The 19,154-nt window shown below is 41.3% G+C and overlaps 1 protein-coding gene across 8 annotated transcripts in view; it reads left to right on the top strand.

Moving 5' to 3' along the window:
* cdk17 (cyclin dependent kinase 17) overlaps nt 1-19,154 on the top strand; it is a 235,815-nt gene that overhangs the window by 171,059 nt on the left and 45,602 nt on the right. For all 8 annotated transcript variants that reach the window (XM_070897702.1, XM_070897695.1, XM_070897696.1 and 5 more), the window contains 4 exons: nt 15,288-15,402; nt 15,651-15,745; nt 15,835-15,897; nt 15,985-16,108. In XM_070897702.1, the coding sequence (XP_070753803.1) occupies nt 15,288-15,402; nt 15,651-15,745; nt 15,835-15,897; nt 15,985-16,108 (397 nt within the window). The remainder of the gene's footprint in view (nt 1-15,287; nt 15,403-15,650; nt 15,746-15,834; nt 15,898-15,984; nt 16,109-19,154) is intronic.

The following is a 19,154-nucleotide window of genomic DNA, read 5'->3' as shown; positions in this document are numbered from 1 at the left end:
TTATGTATTGCTCCAAGGTATATTCTTCCATTAGACAAGTTTAAAAGAGTTCCTGTATTAACGTTGTTTCGCAATTCTAGAAAATATACCCTACAATAAATTAGGATTACTTTGAAGACATTTTTCCTGTATATTTGTGTTTTAATAATGTTTGAACTTTGAGACACAATTGGGGGTACTTGTTTGGAGGATGTACTGATTGTGAGTACAAAAAACCGGTTTAACAGCAGTTTCAGTTTGTTTCCATAGTGCTCTCTCATCTTCCATTTACTCAGTTAAATTAAACTTGCCTTGGTAACCGCAAATGACCCCAAAAACTTTTTAAAATTGAATTCATGGCACATCTGGTGAGGATAGTAGCCACAGAATGCTCATGTTTTGCATGATTGGTGATCCAGAAAAGTAAAAAAACCAAGAGCCAAGTATGTAATTTTAAAAAGGGCAACTTCAAGGGACTGAGGGAAGAGCTTAAACAAATTGATTGGGGTTTGTCTAATAACACTAAAGTAAACAAGTGGAAAACCTTAAAAAGCCTAATGCTGATCATGCAGGTTAAATACATATTCAAGATAGCAAGCGTAGACTAAAATAGCGTGACCCTAAATGAATAAGAATATAGGATTACATCGGATATGCGGCACAGAAACAGGCTATTCAGCCCAACCAGTCCATGCCGGTTTTTATGCTCCAGTCAAGCCTTCTCCCGTCTTTCCTCATCTTAACTCTATCAGCATAACCCTCTATTCCCTTCTCCCTGATACGCTTATCTAGCCTCCTCTTAAATGCATCGATACTATTTGCTTCAACTACTGCTGTTGTAGCAAGTTCCACATTCTCACCCCGCTCTGGGTAAAGAAGTTTCTTATGAATACCCTATTTGAATTGTTGGTGCCTATTTTATACTGATGGCCTCTAGTTATGCTCTTCCCCACAAGTGGAAACACTCTGTACCTACTCTATCAAAACCTTTCATAATTTTAAAAACCTCTATTAGGTCACCCCTCAGCCTTTATTCAAGAGAAAAGAGACCCAGCTTGTTCATCCTTTCCTGATGGTATACCTGCACATTTTTGGTATCATCCTTATAAATCTTCTCTGCACCCTCTCCCGTGCCTCTATATCCTTCCAAAATATGGAATTATATACAGTACTCCCAGTGTGGTCTAACTAAGGTTCGATACAAGTTTAGCATAACTTCGGTAAACAGAGAAATTAGGTGCAGGAATAGACCATTCGGCCCTTCGAGTCTGCACCGCCATTCAATAAGATCATGGCTGATCATTCAACCTCAGTACCCCTTTCCTGCTTTCTCTCCATACCCCTTGCTCCCTTTAGCCGTAAGGGCCATATGTAACTCCCTTTTGAATATATCTAACGAACTGGCCTCAACAACTTTCTGCGGTAGAGAATTCCACAGGTTTACAGCTCTCAAGTGAAGAAGTTTCTCCTCATCTCGGTCCTAAATGGCTTAACCCTTATCCTTAGACTGTGACCCACTGGTTCTGGACTTCCCCAGCATCGGGAACATGCTTCCTGCCTCTAACCTGTCCAATCCCGTCAGAATTTTATATGTTTCTATGAGATTCCCCCTCATTCTTTTAAACTCCAGTGAATACAAGCCCAGTCAATCCAGTCTCTCCCCATATATCAGTCCTGTCATCCTGGGAATCAGTCTGGTGAACCTTCGCTGCACTCCCTCAATAGCAAGAATGTCCTTCCTCAGATTAGGAGACCAAAACTGAACACTATTCCAGGTGTGGCCTCACCAAGGCCCTGTACAACTGCAGTAAGACCTCCCTGCTCCTATACTCAAATCCTCGAGCTATGAAGGCCAACATGCCATTTGCCTTCTCACGCTTTTTCTCTCTTTCCCTCAATGGTCAATATCTAACGTGTTGTAAAATTGTTGTGAAGCGCCTTGGGATGTCTTACTAATTAAAGGCGTAATATAAATAAAAGTTGTTATCCGCAAATTTAGAAATTGTGCTTTTGATTCCAAAGGTTAAATCACTAATATAAATTGTCAACAACAGTGATCCCAGCACTGATCCTTGTGGAGCACCACTACCCACCTCTACCACTGTGAATAGCCACCCTTCACCCCTACTTTCTGCTTTCTGTCCTGAGGCCAGCTAGGTATTGAATCTGCTACTTGTCCCCTTACTCTGCCTTCTCTGACTTTATTCATTAGTCTATTATGTGGTACCTTATCGAAAGCGTTTTGAAAATCTAGATAAATTACATCATCTGTCTACTTGTCTACCCTCTCTGTTAACTCTTCAAAATATCCAATGAGGTTGGTCAAGCAAGACTTTCACTTTCGAAATCCATACTGACTATTGATTATTATATATTTGGCTTCGAGATGTTTTTCTATTTTCTCATTTAGTCGGGATTCCATTATTTTTCCTGCCACCAATATTAAGCTGACTGGTCTATAATTCCCTGCACATATTCAATCTCCCTTCTTAAATATAGGTATTATGTTAGCTATCCGCCAGTCCTCTGACACTACACCTTTTATTAACAAATTATTAAATATGTGTAGCAATGCCTGTGCTATCTCTTCCGTAGATTCTTTTAAAATGCGCAGATGAAATCAGTCCAGATTAGGGTTTTTTCCTGAGTTTGATTCGTTTATTTAATGGACCGTAATTTGCAACCCCTACAGGCACACATGAGGTGCGCACGTGCCCGTAGGGGCCCGCAAGTTCCAGGTTTTCATGCGCGAAAAACCAGAACTTGCGATCTGCCAAGAATCTTCTTGATGGATCCAACGCATCCCCGGGAAAAAGGCGTTTGTGGGAGAGAGTTGGGCTATTTGCCCAATTTCTGCACCGCATTTGCCTGTGAAATTCTTATGCCTGGTAAGAGCAGGCGTAAGGCCTACTTTTACCAGCATAAAAGTTTTTTTTTAAAACTTAAATAATTTTTTTTCAATCTCTTAAACATTAAAAGCCCGGTGTAATAAAGTTTATTTGTAGCCTTGTCAAAACATGTATACTTAATTTTCAACAAATTAAATTATTGTTTTAAATATTTAAATAAATGCCATTTTAATTAATTTTATATGTGTAATGTTTTTTTAATTTGATGTCTATTTTTGGGGGTATTCCCATTCATACTTATGGGGTTTCCGTACATATGGAATCCCCATATGCATGAATGGGGATCCCCTTTCTTTTGTTGGGCTGTCCCACGTGATCCGACCCTGGGATACGTGGACAGGCCTAGGACCGCGAATCTCGGAACCTCCCAGAGGTCCCAGCACTGATCGCTGTGGCACCCCACTAGTTACCGTTTGACAACCTGAAAATTACCCATTTATCCTGACTCTCTGTTTTCTATTAGTTAGCCAATGCTCTATCCATGCTAATATATTACCCCCAACCCTGTAAGCTCTTATCTTGTGCAGTAACCTTTTATGTGGCACCTTATCAAATGCTTTCTGGAAATCCAAATACACAACATCTACTGGTTTCCCTTTATCCATGCTGCTCGTTGCATCCTCAAAGAACTCCAGCAAATTTGTCGAACATGATTTCCCTTTCATAAAACCATGCTGACTCTGCTTGACTGCGTTATGATTTTCTTAGTCTTTCTCACTGGAATATTTTTTTGCTGAGAGTTATGAAATATCTCCTTAAATGTTTGCCACTGCTTTTCTACAGTTTTACTCTTTAATATATTTTCCCAGTCTACTTTAACCAACTCTGCCTTCATACCTTTGTAATTACCTTTATTTAAGTTCAGGACACCAATTTGAGACCTAGCTTTCTCACCCTCAACGAGTTTGAAGTTCTACCATGCTATGGTCGCTCTTCCCAAGAGGATCCTTCACTACGAGATCATTAATTAATCCAGACTCGTTACACATTACCAGATCTAAAATAGTCTGCTCCCGGTTGGTTCCACAATGTATTGTTCCAAGAAACCATCCCGCATACACTGTATGAACTCTTCCTCAAGGCTACCTTTGCCAATTTGATTTGTCCAATTATTATGCAGATTAAAATCGCCCATGATTATTACCGTATCTTTCTTATAAACCTCCATTATTTCTTGATTTATACTCTCTCCTACAGTGGTAGCTACTGTTTGAGAGCCTGCAGACCACTCCCATCAGTGACGTCTTTCCCTTATTATTTCTTATCTCCACCTAAACTGATTCTACATCTTGATCTTCTGAGCCAATAGCATTTCTCACTACTGCATTGATCTCATCCCTTATTAACAGAGCTACCCCACCACCTTTTCCTTTCTGCCTATCCTTACGAAATGGCAAATACTCCTGAATATTCAGTTCCCATCCTTGGTCACCTTGCAACCACGTCTCTAGTGGCAATCAGATCATACCCATTTATTTTTATTTGTGCCGTCAACTCATCTATCTTGTTATATATGCTGCATGCATTGAGATATAGAGCTTTTAATTTTGTCTTGTGTATACGCTCTGTCCCTTCCTGTCACACTCTGGTTATCATTACCCCTATCGCTGCCCTGCACTCTTGCCTTTTTAAATTTCCGCTCACTGGATCCCTCCCCCCACCTGCCCCTCCACTATTTAGTTTAAAGCCCTATCTACAGCCCCAGTTATTCGATTCATCAGGACACTGGCCCCAGCCAAGTTCAAGTGAAGCCAATCACGACGGAACAGCTCCCTCCTATCCCAGTATTGGTGCAATTGCCCCATGAATTGAAACTCATTTCTCCCACACCAATCTTTGAGTCACGCATTCATCTCTCTGATCGTATTTACCCTATGCAAATTTGCTCGTGGCTAAGGTAGTAATCCGGAGATTATTACCTTTATGGTTCTGCTTAATAATTTAGCGCCTAGCTGCTCATACTCCTTCAGCAGAACTTCTTTATTAGTCCTACCTATGTCGTTGGTACCTACATGGACCACAACAACTGGATCTTCCCCCTCCCATTCCAAGTCCCTCTCCAGCCCAGAGGAGATGTCCTTAACCCTGGCAACACAGCCTTCAGGACTCACGCTCTCGGCTGCAGAGAACCGTATCTATCACCCTAATTGTGCTGTCCCCTACCACTAACACATTTCTTTTTGCTCCTCCCATTTAAATGGCCCCTGTACCATGGTGCTGTGGTCAGTTTGCTTATTCTCCCTCAAGTCCTTGCTCTCATCCACACGGGGAGCAAAAACTTTGTATCTGTTCAACAATTACAAGAGCTGAGGCTCCTCCATTACTACATCTTGGGCCTCCATACCTGCCTCACTGGTAGTCACACCCTCCTGTCCCTGACCACTGACCAAATTTGAATTTTTAACTTAAGGGATGTGACTCTCTGCTGCAACACAGCATCCAGGTAACTCTCCCCTTTCTTGATGTGTCACAATGTTTGAAGCTCGGACTCCAGCTCATCAACACAGAGCCAAAGTTCCTCGAGTAGCCAACATTTACTGCAGATGTGGTCGCCGTGGACCTCAATGGTGTCCACCAGCTCCCACATGCTGCAGCAGTAACACATTGCCTCCCCTGCCATCTCTAATGTATTTTATTTAAGTTTTCAAGTTTTGAATGTTTAGTTTTTAATCCCAGCTCTTAACTTAACCAATGCCCAAGAAAAAGAGAGAAATGCTGACCAAGTCCCAATCATTTCCCTGCTTTCCTGTGACGTCACACTTTGATTTCTTTTAACTTCTTACCCTTGCAGGTCAGTTGGCGTCGCTCTGAGCTGGCTCCTTTATTGCCCGCTGGTGGTGTGCTCTCACCCTGGTTTCGGGCTCCTTTTATCTCCTGCTGGTGGTGTGCGCAGTTTGGGCACCTTATAAAGAAAAAAGTGTAGGCACATTGGAAAAGATGCAAAGAAGATTTACATGGATGTGAGGAAGTAAATGTAATGAGACTTGAAAACCGAGGTAGCATTCATTAAAGCCGGAAAGGTCATGAGGGGTTGGGGGAGAATCGAATTGGAAGGTTAACGTTTTGAAAAGGTTTAAGGGCATAATTAGTGAACCATTTCCATTGGTCAGTGAATCAGTAACGAGGAACAGAAATTTAGGATTAGTAATAAATGCATAAAGGAGAGGAAGGTTTAATATGGGCTGAGGGACCTACTAAAAATGAAACGAGCTGAAATATAGATGAAATAGGACAGACAAAACTAAGGGAGGACATAAATGGCCAGGGAGCATATAGAGTTATAGAACTCGGAGTGTAAAAATATGGTTAAAAATTAAGTGAGAGGATGCATTATTAAAAAGGAGTTGAACTGTCTGTACAGCAATACACATAATAAAACAGGGGAACTGAAGGCAATAATACGTTGCGAGGAACCAGTTATCGTAGGGATGACTAAGATATCAGGACTGGGAATTTAACATTGCAGTGTATGATATATTCAGAAAAGACAGAGGGAAAAGTGGGGGGTGGAGTAGGCGTACTTATTAGGCATAACGTAATAGCTGCATCACTTTTTTCCACTGCCATCAGTAAGATAGAAATAGAATCATGTGGATATAGTTAAAAGATAATAAAGGATCCATCACACTAATAGGGGTAGTCCACAAACGACCTAATACTGGAAGGGAGGTAGGTGGAGGAAGCAATATGCAAACAAATTAGGGAAATTAGTAAAAAACATAGAATAATAATCATGAGGGATTTAAGAGGTAGATAAAGGGGATAATGGAATTCCTACAATATGTACAGGACTCCTTTCTAACCCAATATGCAAGAAGTCCAACTAGGGAGGATTTGCGACTAGATTTAGTAATGGACAATGGACCAGAGCAGATAAGAGAAGTAAAAGTAGGGAAACATCTAGGCAATAGTGACCATAATATAATATAATATGCTTTAAGATAATAATTGATAAGGACATAAGCATGACGAAGAACAGGGTAATAGATTGGACAAAAGCCGATTTTGAGGGGCTGAGAATAGAACTTGGGAAAATAAAATGGACAACAATATTGGCAAAGGAGTAGGCCATACGGCCCCTCAAGCCTACTCCACCATTCAATAAGATCATGGCTGATCTGATCATGGACTCAGCTCCACTTCCCCACCCGCTCCCCATAACCCCTTATCCCCTTATCGGTTAAGAAACTGTCTATTTCTGTCTTAAATTTATTCAATATCCCAGCTTCCACAGCTCTTTGAGGCAGCGAATTCCACAGATTTGCAACCCTCAGAGAAAAAATTTCTCCTCATCTGTTTTAAATGGGCGGCCCCTTATTCTAAGATCGTGCCCTCTAGTTCTAGTCTCCCCTATGAGTGGAAACATCCTCTCTGCATCCACCTTGTCAAGCCCCCTCATAATCTTATATGTTTCGATAAAATCACCTCTCATTCTTCTGAATTCCAATGAGTAGAGACCCAACCTACTCAACCTTTCCTCATAAGTCAACCCCCTCATCCCCGGAATTAACCTAGTGAACTTTCTCTGAACTGCTTCCAAAGCAAGTGTATATAGCTGTAGTAAGACTTCCCTGCTTTTATACTCCATCCTCTTTGCAATAAAGGACAAGATACCATTGGCCTTCCTGCTCACTTGCTGTACCTGCACACTATCCTTTTGTGTTTCATGCACAAGTACCTCCAGGTCCCACTGTACTGCGGCACTTTGCAATCTTTCTCCATTTAAATAATAACTTGCTCTTTAATTTTTTTTTCTGCCAAAATGCATGACCTCACACTTTCCAACATTATACTCCATCTGCCAAATTTTTGCCCACTCACTTAGCCTGTCAATGTCCTTGTGCAGATTTTTTGTATCCTCCTCACACATTGCTTTTCCTCCCATCTTTGTATCGTCAGCAAACTTGGCTACATTACACTCAGTCCCTTCTTCCAAGTCGTTAATATAGATTGTAAATAGTTGGGGTCCAAGCACTGATTCCTGCAGCATCCCACTAGTTACTGGTTGCCAACCAGAGAATGAACCATTTCTCCCGACTCTCTGTTCTTAGTTAGTCAATCCTCTATCATGCTAATATATTGTCCCCAACCCCGTGAACTTTTAACTTGTGCAGTAACCTGTTATGTGGCACCTTGTCAAATGCCTTCTGGAAGTCCAAATACACCACATCCACTGGTTCCCCTTTATCCACCCTGTCCATTACATCCTCAAAGAACTCCAGCAAATTTGTCAAACATGACTTCCCCTTCATAAATCCATGCTGACTCTGCCTGACCGAATTTTGCTTTTCCAAATGTCTTGCTACTGCTTCTTTAATAATGACTCCAACATTTTCCCAACCACAGATGTTAGACTAACTGGTCTATAGCTTCCTGCTTTTTGTCTGCCTCCTTTTTTAAATAGTATCTGGCCTCTGCAATTGTTGCAAGGAGACGAAAAAATCCACTGCAATCAATATAGAAACAGAAACAAGGTTGTCAAAGAGAAAAAGAGGAGACTGGACAAGAGCATAGCTACATATGCTAAATGTAAATTCATTCATTAGTTTAACAGTATGTGGGCAGTCATTGATCAGGTAAAAGCCCTAAAAGATTTTAACAGGACCTAAACAAGCATAAAAGGATGAAATTTCTTGTGGGTGCATAATTGAGAAATTGTAGCTTAAATTACACCCATTTTTGCGGCCATTTTGCCGATATGAATTTACTCTTAAATTTCCTGCCAATCCCATTCACATGCATTCCGGCGGAACATAAAATTCTGAGTCAAGTGGAAATCAGCGTAAACAATCAGGTCCCAAGGAAAACGCCAATCTTGCATCATATCTTTTTTTAAGTATGAAAATTCAAATTTAAAGCCATCTAACCATCATTCGTGCAGACTATTAGGCACAATGTGCTTAAGAACATGCAATTCTGGAAGCTTTTACAATTTTTTTTTAAGTGACTTGTACTGAAGCCATGAAAATGCATTCTAAGAAACTGAAGTTAATGCAAATTCATTGCTGTTGCATCAGTTACCGGTAAAATAATAGAATTTATCAGGATTACTTGTATGATAACCTATTAAAAAGCAGCTAATAGGGACTTGGAAGAGGATGATCACATCTGACAAATATCTTTAGGTTTTTGAAGCAATTAAAAAAAACCTGCAAGGTGGTGTACCTATAAATGCAAAATCATTCATTCACCTTTATCTTTACTTCCATAAAGCATTTGGCAAGGTGCTGCATGAAATGCTACTTCAGCTTAAAGCAATGGAGTTTCAAATTAAACCTGGAAATTGGCTGAAGAGGTGAAAGCAGTGGGTACTTGTTGGACAAATTAAGTGAGATGCAAAGTGCTGAATAGAATGTCCTAGGGTTCACTGTAGGGACTGTTTCTAATTAACATTGATGACTTGGGGTTCAGAAATTCAATGATAAACTAAGAGGGACGGTTGAATCTATGAGGCAGCCAGGTAACTACTAATGAGCTAAACAAAAAATGTAAGTTGGCAGACAATGTAGATAAAATTTGATATGAATACAAGTGCAGTAAACTGCACATAAGAAGAAAAAAACGAGTGATGTAAACATTCTGTGAATGGTGTTGAAATAGCTAAGGATAAAGTTGAATGGGTTTTTGGCAGACTCTGCTCAACATGTCTAATCGCTGCAGAGCAAGAATCAACAAAGAAAATTGTAAAAGTAAACTATAAATCTGAGTAAGTCACGATGAAACAGTATGGTGTTGAGGTCAGACCACATTTGAGTAATGTGCTCTGTTCCAGTCTTTGAGACAAAAGTGGGAGTTTCAAGTTGTGGCTCTTCTCTGCAAAAATTCCACAAGTGTCAGAGGACGGAATTATGAGGGAAACATTTTTTTCTTGAAGGGAGATAACAGTTGGCCTTTATAGAGGTATTATCAGAATATTAATTCAAGCTAAACTATGATGGGGCAAAGGGAGCACAGGTTCAAGGTAGTAAACAAAAGATTTAGGATTGATGTTGCTATGTTCTTTATTTCATGTATGTTTTTACTCTTTTTGTGGAATCCAGCTAAGGGTAATAGGAGTACAAGCCATGGAGCCATGTAAAAAACAGGCAGAAGTTGGGATGTTTCTGGATAGATGAACTGAATGTTACTCCTTCATTTTCTCAAGATAATTACAAGTGAAGGCCATTTGGCCTATCTTAAGTCATCCATCCAGAGTAATCCTAACATCCCTATTGTAGCATCCAATTATTTTGTAAATTATACCAGGTTTTTTGCCTACCCTGCTCTATCTGGAAGTTTGTTCCACATGTTGATCATTCTTTCCGTGAAGAAGAATCCCCTGATATCAGTCCTAAAATTAGCTTTTACTAAGTTTGAAACTGTGTCCCCAGATTCTGCTCCTGCAATTTAATTTAACCTAACATTCTGGGTTAAATTTGTCTATGCCCTTAACAATCGTGTATACCTTTAAGATTCCTCTTAGTTACCTCCTTTCCAAGCTAAAAATCCTAAATTTCTCCAATTTTTCCTCATAACTGAGACTCGTGACATTAGGAATCAACTAAGTAATTCTTCTCGGCACTGTCTCCATCACTTGAATGTCTCTTTATGTTTGATGGTGACCAGAACTGAATGCAGTACACATGATGGCTCTGTAGTGGGTAATGACAGTGAACTGTCAGTGTTAACCGTCATTAGCCCTCGGAACTATACTCAACTTCGGGATTTAGCGCATGCACATTGAGTGAAACTGACAAAAGCTTTTCCGCACTAATATCACTGTTTAAATACCCCATTAAAAGTTAAGCCGCCTTGAAATAGGTGAATTGACTGCTAAACAAACGTTCTGGAAAACTAATTTTTATATTTGTGAACTGTCAAATTTCTCCATTGTGATAAAAATATTTTTTTAACTTTAAAAAATCATATTTTTAAGTTTGTTCATATTGAAGCTTCTACCTTATGCACATGTGAAAGTCCCAATCTTTATTTCACTTTCTAATATTTTTTTAAAAGTCCAGAAAATGCTGCTTCTATTTTCCTGGTTTGCTGTCTGAGAATTCTGTACAGGTGGGAACTCCCTTATCCAGAACCACCCCTTGTTCGGAAGCATTCCCGGCCGCGCGCACACTGAAAACACGTGACCTCCCCTTATCCAGAAAGGTCCCGAGGGTTCTGGATAAGTGAGGTTAACCTGTATTGTGATTGGCTGCTTAGACAGTTTGTTGATGTCACTGCAGCTCTTCACTGGGAATCACCTAATCACAGCGCTATAATAAATTGTGTCGAAAAAGGCAAACTTCTTGTCGCAGAGATCTCTGGAGGTAGCTTTCTTCGGAGTCAGCGGCGAAGGTCTTTGCTTTGTTGCTAACCGCAAATTACACGCCGATGACTCTAACCAGAGTATTATACAGTTTGATTATTACTTACTCTTGATTTATATTCTGTTATTTGCTGTTCTTAATTAGTTGGACACGTTTAGCGTTGAGTCGACTAAGACTCCTCGGTATCTTTGTTTCGTTTTGGCTATTTCAACACCATTCATCTATTTTTCCTTCCTGTGTGGCCTACTTTACACTTGTCTGCATCAAATTTCATCTGTCATTGTTCAACCCACTTGCAGTTTTCTGGCTGACATTTATCCTTCAATGAACACCTCTAAAAACAGATATCTGGTTATTTATCTCAGTCGTGTTTGTGGGACTTTGCTGTGCACAATTGGCTGCTGTGTTTCCTTCGTTACAACAGTGACCATTCAAAATTACTTCATTGGCATGGAAGCACTTTTGGACATACAGGGGCTGTGAAAGACACTTCATAAATAGTTTTTTTTTCTATATTGCTCTGGCTAATTCAAAAGGTGCATGTTTGGTGAAGCCACCTTGTGATACCCTGCATTGTTAATTTTTGCTGACTGTCCCACTGATACTTTTCTTTTTATTCATTCCTGGGATGTGGGTGTCGCTGGCAAGGCCAGCATTTATTGTCCATCCCTAATTCCCCTTGTGAAGGTGGTGAGCCGCTGCCTTGAACCTCTGCAGCCCATGTGGTGAAGGTACACCCACAGTGCTGTTAGGGAGGGAGTTCCAGGATTTGGACCTAGCAACGATGAAGGAACAGTGATATACTGCCAAGTCAGGATGGTGTGTAACTTGGAGTGGAACTTGGAGGTGGTGATGTTCCCATGCGCCTGCTGCCCTTGTCCTATTAGGTGGTAGAGGTCGCGGGTTTGGGAGTTGCTACCGCAGAAGCCTTGGCGAGTTGCTGCAGTGCATCTTGTGGCTGGTATACAGTGCAGCCACGGTGCACAGTGGTGGAGGGAGTGAATGTTTAAGGTGGTGGATGGGACGCCAATCAAGCAGGCTGCTTTGTCATGCTTCTTGTGTTGTTGGAGTTGCACTCATCCAGGCAAGTGAAGAGTATTCCATCACACTCCAGACTTGTGCCCTGTAGATAGTTGAAAGGTTTGGGGAGTCAGGAGGTGAGACACTCGCTGCAGAATACCCAGCCTCTGACCTGCTCTTGTTGCCACAGTATTTATGTAGCTTGTCCAGTTAAGTTTCTGGTAAATGGTGACCCTCGGGATGTTGATGGTAGGGAATTCGGCGATGGTAATGCCGTTGAATGTCAAGGGGCAATGGTTAGACTCTCGCTTGTTGGCAATAGTCATTGCCTGGCACTTGTGTGGCGTGAATGTTACTTGCCACTTACCAGTCCAAGCCTGAATCTCATCCAGGTCTTGCTGCATGCGGGCATGGACTGCTCCATTATCTGAAGTGTTGCAAATGACACAGAACTCTGTAGTCATCAGAAAACATCCCCACTTCTGACCTTATGATGGAGGGAAGGTCATTGATGAAGCAGCTGAAGATGGTTGGGCCTGGAACACTGCCCTGAGAAACTCCTGCAGCGATGTCCTAGGGCTGTGATGATTGACCTCCAATAACCACAACCATCTTCCTTTGTGCTAGGTATGACTGCAGCCAGTGCAGTTTTTCCCCCGATTCGCAATGACTTCAGTTTTACTCGGGCTCCTTGATGCTACACTCGGTCAAATGCTGCCTTGCTGTCAAGGGCAATCACTCTCGCCTCACCTCTGGAATTCTGCTCTTTTGTCCATGTTTGAATCAAAGCTGTAATGAGGTCTGGAGCCGAGTGGTCCTGGCGGAACCCAAATTGAGCATTGGTGAGCAGATTATTGGTGAGTAAGTGCTGCTTGATAGCACTGTCGATGACACTTTCCATCACTTTGCTGATGATTGAGCGTAGACTGATGGAGCAGTAATTGGCTGGATTGGATTTATCCTGCTTTTTGTGGACAGGTCATACCTGGGTAGTTTTCCACATTCTTGGATAGATGCTAGCCAGTGTTGTAGCTGTACTGGAACAGCTTGGCTAGAGGCCCGGCTAATTCTGGAGCACAAGTCTTCAACACATCAGCCGGGATGTTGTTGGGGCCCATAGCCTTTGCTGTATCCAGTAGTCTGAGCCGTTTCTTGATATCATGTGGAGTGAATCGAATTGGCTGAAGACTGGCTTCTGTGATGGTGGGGACCTCTGGAGGAGGCCAATATGAATCATCCACTTCGCAATTCTGGCTGCAGATGGTTGCAAATGCTTCAGCCTTGACTTTTGCACTCGTGCTGGGCTCCGCCATCATTGGGAATGGGGATATTCATGGAGCCTCCTCCTCCAGTTTAATGGTCCACCACCATTCACGACTGGATGTGGCAGGACTGCAGAGCTTTGATCTGATCCATTGATTATGGAATCGCTTAGCTCTTGTCTATGGCATGCTGGTTCCGCTGTTCAGCATGCATGTAATCCTGTGTTGCAGCTTTCTCTAGTTGGCACCTAATTTTTAGCTTCTAGCATGCTCTTCTATACACCTGATTGAACCAGGGTTGGTCCCCTGGCTTGATGGTAATGGTAGAGTGAGGGATATGCTGGGCTATGAGGTTACAGATTGTGGTGAAATGCAATTCTGCTGCTGCTGATGGCCCACAACTCCTCATGGATGCCCAGTTTTGAACTGCTAGATCTGTTGTGAATCTATCCCGTTTAGCACAGTGGTTGTTCCACACAACACGATGGAGGATATCCTCAGCGTGAAGACAGGACTTTATCTCCATAATGGCTGCACAGTGGTCACTACCACCAATGCTGTCATGGACAGATGCATCTGCGACAGGTAGATTGGTGAGGGCGAGGACAAATAGGTTTTTCCATCATGTTGGTTCTCTCTCCACCTGCCGCAGACCCAGTCTGACAGCTATATCCTTCAGGGCTTGGTCAGTAGTGGTGCTGCCACTCTTGGTGATGGACATTGAAGTCCTCCACCCAGAATACATTCTGTGCTCTTACCACTCTCAGTGCTTCTTCCAACATGGAGGAGTACTGATTCGTCAGCTGAGGGAGGGCGATAGGTGGTAATCAGCAGGAGGATTCCTTGCCCATGCTTGACCTGAAGCCATGAGACATCATGGGGACTGGAGTCACTGATGAGGACTCCCAGGGTCACTCCATCCCGACTGTATACTATGCCGCTGGTGGGTCTGTCCTGCCGGTGGTACAGGACATACCCAGGGATGGTGATGGAGGAGTCTGGGACATTGGTTGAAAGGTATGATTCTGTGAGTGACTGTCAGGCTGTTGCTTGACCAGTCTGTGGAACAGTTCTCCCGATTTTGGCTCAAGTCCAAAAATGTTTGTGAGGCCGACTTTGCAGGGTCGACTGGGCTGGGTGTGCCGTTGTCATATCTGTAGCCGGTGCCTAGGTCGATGCCGGATGGTCCCATCCAGTTTTATTCTTACTCTTGTTTTTCGTAGCAGTTACAACTGTGTGGCTTGCTAGGCCATTTCAGAGGGCAGTTAAGAGTCAACCACATTGCTATGGTTATGGAGTCACATATATGCCAGATCAGTTAAGGACGGCAGATTTCCTTCCCTAAAGGACATAAGTGAACCAGATGGATTTTTACAGCAATCCGATAGTTTCATGATCACCATTACTGATGCAAGCTTTTTATTCTAGGTTTATTTAATGAACTGATTTTAAATTCCCCAGCTGCAGTAGTGAGATTTGAACTAACGTCTCTGGATTGTTAGTCCAGGCCTCTATTACTAGTCCAGTTCCCGATATTAAGTGAAGAAATGAAGCAGGAGGAGAAGAGGGAATCGACCGAGAGAAGAACACATAAATGAAGGTTAAGGAGGAGAAACAAAAGTGAGGGACAAGAAGGAAAGAAACTAGTAAATGAGGGAAAAGAGTGAGAAAGACACATTCCATATTAAGATAGTACCCTTAGCTGAGATTGTTTTGATGGGACAGCCCAAAAACATTGAGAATTTATAATGAAATATTTAGTGATATTGATTACCAGGGATGGACATGTTGCTGATTACGATTCCTTATTACAGGGGACCTATGCAACAGTATTTAAGGGAAGAAGTAAGCTGACTGATAACTTGGTAGCACTGAAAGAAATCAGGCTGGAGCATGAAGAGGGCGCACCTTGCACAGCAATACGGGAAGGTAAAATAGTCCCTTTCTATGTATTGCTATTGTCATTTAACACACATCTTATGTATTCTTGCATAACTACTTTAGTATATGCAGGCTGATTTATCGTTAAAGCCATCCTAATCAAATTGTAAATTTCACAAGTAAGTTCTGTCAAATTGTATTCATTGCAATGACCAATGCCAATAACATTTTTCATATTAAGGTGTGATTTATGTTTGTAATAGGACATTTATTAATGGTTTTCTTTGTCTCTCTAGTGTCGTTACTGAAGGATCTGAAGCACGCAAACATAGTCACTTTACATGATATTATTCACACAGAAAAGTCATTGACACTAGTCTTCGAATACCTGGTAAGGTTTTGTTTTTGCACAATTTGGGCTGGATGCTGTTTGAAAAATAAAGGAATCTGATTCACAATTTGATTTTCAACATCTTGTAGGACAAGGACCTGAAACAGTACATGGATGACTGTGGAAACATAATGAGCATGCACAATGTGACGGTGAGGGCTAAAATTAACAAGTAACTGCTATGAGTCATTTGCTGCATGCAAGTGCTGTTATATTAATCTTATTGCTTTGCTTTGTAGATATTTTTATTCCAGATTTTGCGGGGCTTGGCTTACTGTCACAAACGGAAGGTGTTGCACCGAGACCTGAAACCACAGAATCTGCTGATAAATGAAAGAGGAGAACTGAAGCTTGCTGATTTTGGTATGAAACAATAATTAAATATTACATACTAGTGAAAAGTCTTGTGTTAATTTCTGTAATTCATTCTGTATCATACCTGTATTTTCAATTTCTTTCTCATTGATTTAACATCTACATGTAAATAGAGATTACCATTATGCCGAGGTGGGGGGGAGAAATACCAATTCTGTAGAGTCCCTTGAAGTAAATTTGTGGTTGGGCAGTCAGATGCACTTGCCCTAACTCAATAAGCCAATTGTGCCAAGCTTCACTTTTATCTTACCAAGAGGAGGCCTTTTTGCCTTCCACACATCATACTTACCAGTTTCTGGTCACTGGTTAAGTCCCTTCATCCAGTCTCTGGAAGTGTAGAGAAGTCTTGTTGAATTTTTTTCGATTTTCACTTGTCGTTTTAGTAGAAGTATCTTGCAAACTTTTTGGATGTGCCACTATTTTGGATTGTTGCTTACTAAGGCTAGGCCTTAGTTGAGCTCAGCTGCAGGTAGCTGGTCAATGCCAACAGCTCACATCAAAGTTCACATTGTCTCATGGCTCCTTCCCAATCACAGGTACCCATGCCTTTGTTGTCTTTAATCATCACTTAACTTTTCCTTGTATGAAGTCTGTTAGTGACAGAGATTAAGGAGTCAGAGGTGCTTAAGCCTGGATGTCGTCATATTGACTGGAATCTGAAGGATAAATGCAGCAATGTTGTGATTTCTCTGTTCTTGATGATCTCTGGTATAAGTAGCAGGTTCATGAATGGAATTATAGAGGCAAATTACAGCTGGGCAAATTAAATATTGATATAAATTATTAGGAGTGGTTTAGGGGTAAATCTAACTGGTACAAGAGCGAATCTATATGTGGTAGGCGCAAGGAGATAGCTGACAAGAGAATTAGAGTGCCCCTGTGAAATGTCTTGGGATGCATTTCAATGTTAGTCACTACATACATGCAAGTTGTTAAAGGGAATTTCAGTTTAACTATGGATAAGCAGGTGGTCACAGGAAGGGAAAATAAAAGACCCTTGTTACAAAAATGAAGACGTGGTTGTAAAAGGAATGTTGCTACATGGATAGAGGGGTGACTAGGAATCACAGCAACGAGTCTGGGTAAATGGATGATTTTCAGATTGGCATGATGTGGATTGGAGTGTGCCCCATATATCTCTGCTGGGATTGTAACTTATTTTCTCATTTATACAAATGATGTAGTTTGCTGTTGGCACCAATTATGGGGCATGGGAAAGAGTGGGAAGAACGCAAGGAATTAAGAGGGCACAAATGCATATTAGTAGAGTGGGCAGTTAGTTGGCTGAAATGAGATATACCCTAAACAGCAAGACTCTTAACTCAATGAAGGGACAGATACATTGACCTTTTGAAGATACGAGCGCAGGTAGAAAAGCCATAAAAGTAAATGGGAATCGAGGTTTTATGCAAACAGGCATTGAATATAAAATGAAGGAAGAGTTGTTAAATTTGGAAAAGACAGTATTTAGGTCACAATTGGAGAATATCATTGTTCCTTCATTGTCGCTGGGTCAAAATCCTGAAACTCCCTCTCTGATAGCACTGTGAGAGTACCTTCACGACACAATTCAAGAAGGTGGCTCACCACCACCTTCTTGAGGGCAATCAGGAATGGGCAATAAATGCTGGCCTTGCCAGCGACGCTTGCATCCTGTGAATGTATAACCTAAAGTGACCGTCTCCTCCTCCCTACCAGAATTAGGTTTGCTGCAATGCAGTCAATGGCATCAGCCATCTTTACAGTGCCATATACATGCTTATTCAATTGGTTACTACAGCTGAACTTTGCACCTTAGTCCTCCTAACCATTTTCACTAATCTCAGAAATCCCCATGAATCGAAGCATGTTTGACTGCTTCCTGTTGTAGACACAGAGCTTTAATGTGCTAATCAGGCTTCAACTCCAATTCCATCTACCAACAGTAGCTTTAGTAGTTAATGCCACCTTATCACACACATTGGTTGCAGTGCACTTATGTTGTGCCTCTTGCCTAAGATTGTTTCCATTTCACTTACCTTTGGAAATTCTCTGCCACTTCTTCCTTCGATCATTGAAAGGAAATACCACTTCGTTGGTATGCACATTGCATTTGCTTTTTTATATAAATAGGATAAAGAAGTTTTATCAATCTGCTTTGTTTTCTTTGGAAGCAAGGTTTTAGGTCAGTATTTCCCAAACTAGAGATGCCACCCCCAAGATGCACATGGCCAACTTTAATTTACCTTGCTCAAATTGCAAAACTGCTCATTGGGGAAAAAAATACAAATGATGAACTTTTTGCTTTTATACATTTACCGTAAGGTTTGCAGGTTTGAATTCTAACTCTGGTATTTTTTAATGTAATTGCAATTTTAAAAGGTACAAAATTCAACTCTTCCACTTTATGACTGAAACTATTTGCAAATCATTTGATTGCCTGAGCACTGAATAGCTCGTTATGAAGTATGGGTTGAGTGTGGCACTGAAATTAATTTGCGAAATTGGCCGCTGCATATATTTTTTAAAAGGCTGATTCATCACCAGCTTTTTTATATATGGTACATATTTTTTCTGTTACTTCACATTTCTTCCTGTTTATACTTGGCATCACATACGTGTGTGTGTGTGTATAAGCAAATTTCTTGCTTGATTTAGATTTTGTATTCATGAAACAGCAAATCAGAACTGAACAAGTAGGGAATGTATCAATCTCAAGCAATTCAGAAAAAAACCCACCAATCATGAAGTTCAGTAAACAGAAGTGAGGAGACCGAATCAAGGGGCTATGTATACAAAAGGACAGAGTTTCAGAGAGGAACCCAATTTTAATCAGCAACAGTTTTAAAATGTCTGATCTGCCTCTCTCAGCCTGCCTCATGTTGAAGTAGGTTTCTAGCTGGCCACATAGTCTGCAAGCAGTTGGCTCACTGCCATTTTTTAATTTTCAGTTTGGATTAAAGTACCAATAAGCAGAACATGTGCTGACTGTATGAGTGCTTTTACAGTAACCACCTCAGGATGTCCCAAAGCACTTGACAGCTCATGAAGTATT

Source organism: Pristiophorus japonicus, chromosome 13 (assembly GCF_044704955.1).
Source record: "Pristiophorus japonicus isolate sPriJap1 chromosome 13, sPriJap1.hap1, whole genome shotgun sequence".
Lineage (NCBI taxonomy): Eukaryota > Metazoa > Chordata > Chondrichthyes > Pristiophoridae > Pristiophorus > Pristiophorus japonicus.
The sequence above is the reverse complement of the archived record's forward strand: the minus strand, read 5'-3'. Positions and strand labels throughout refer to the sequence as shown.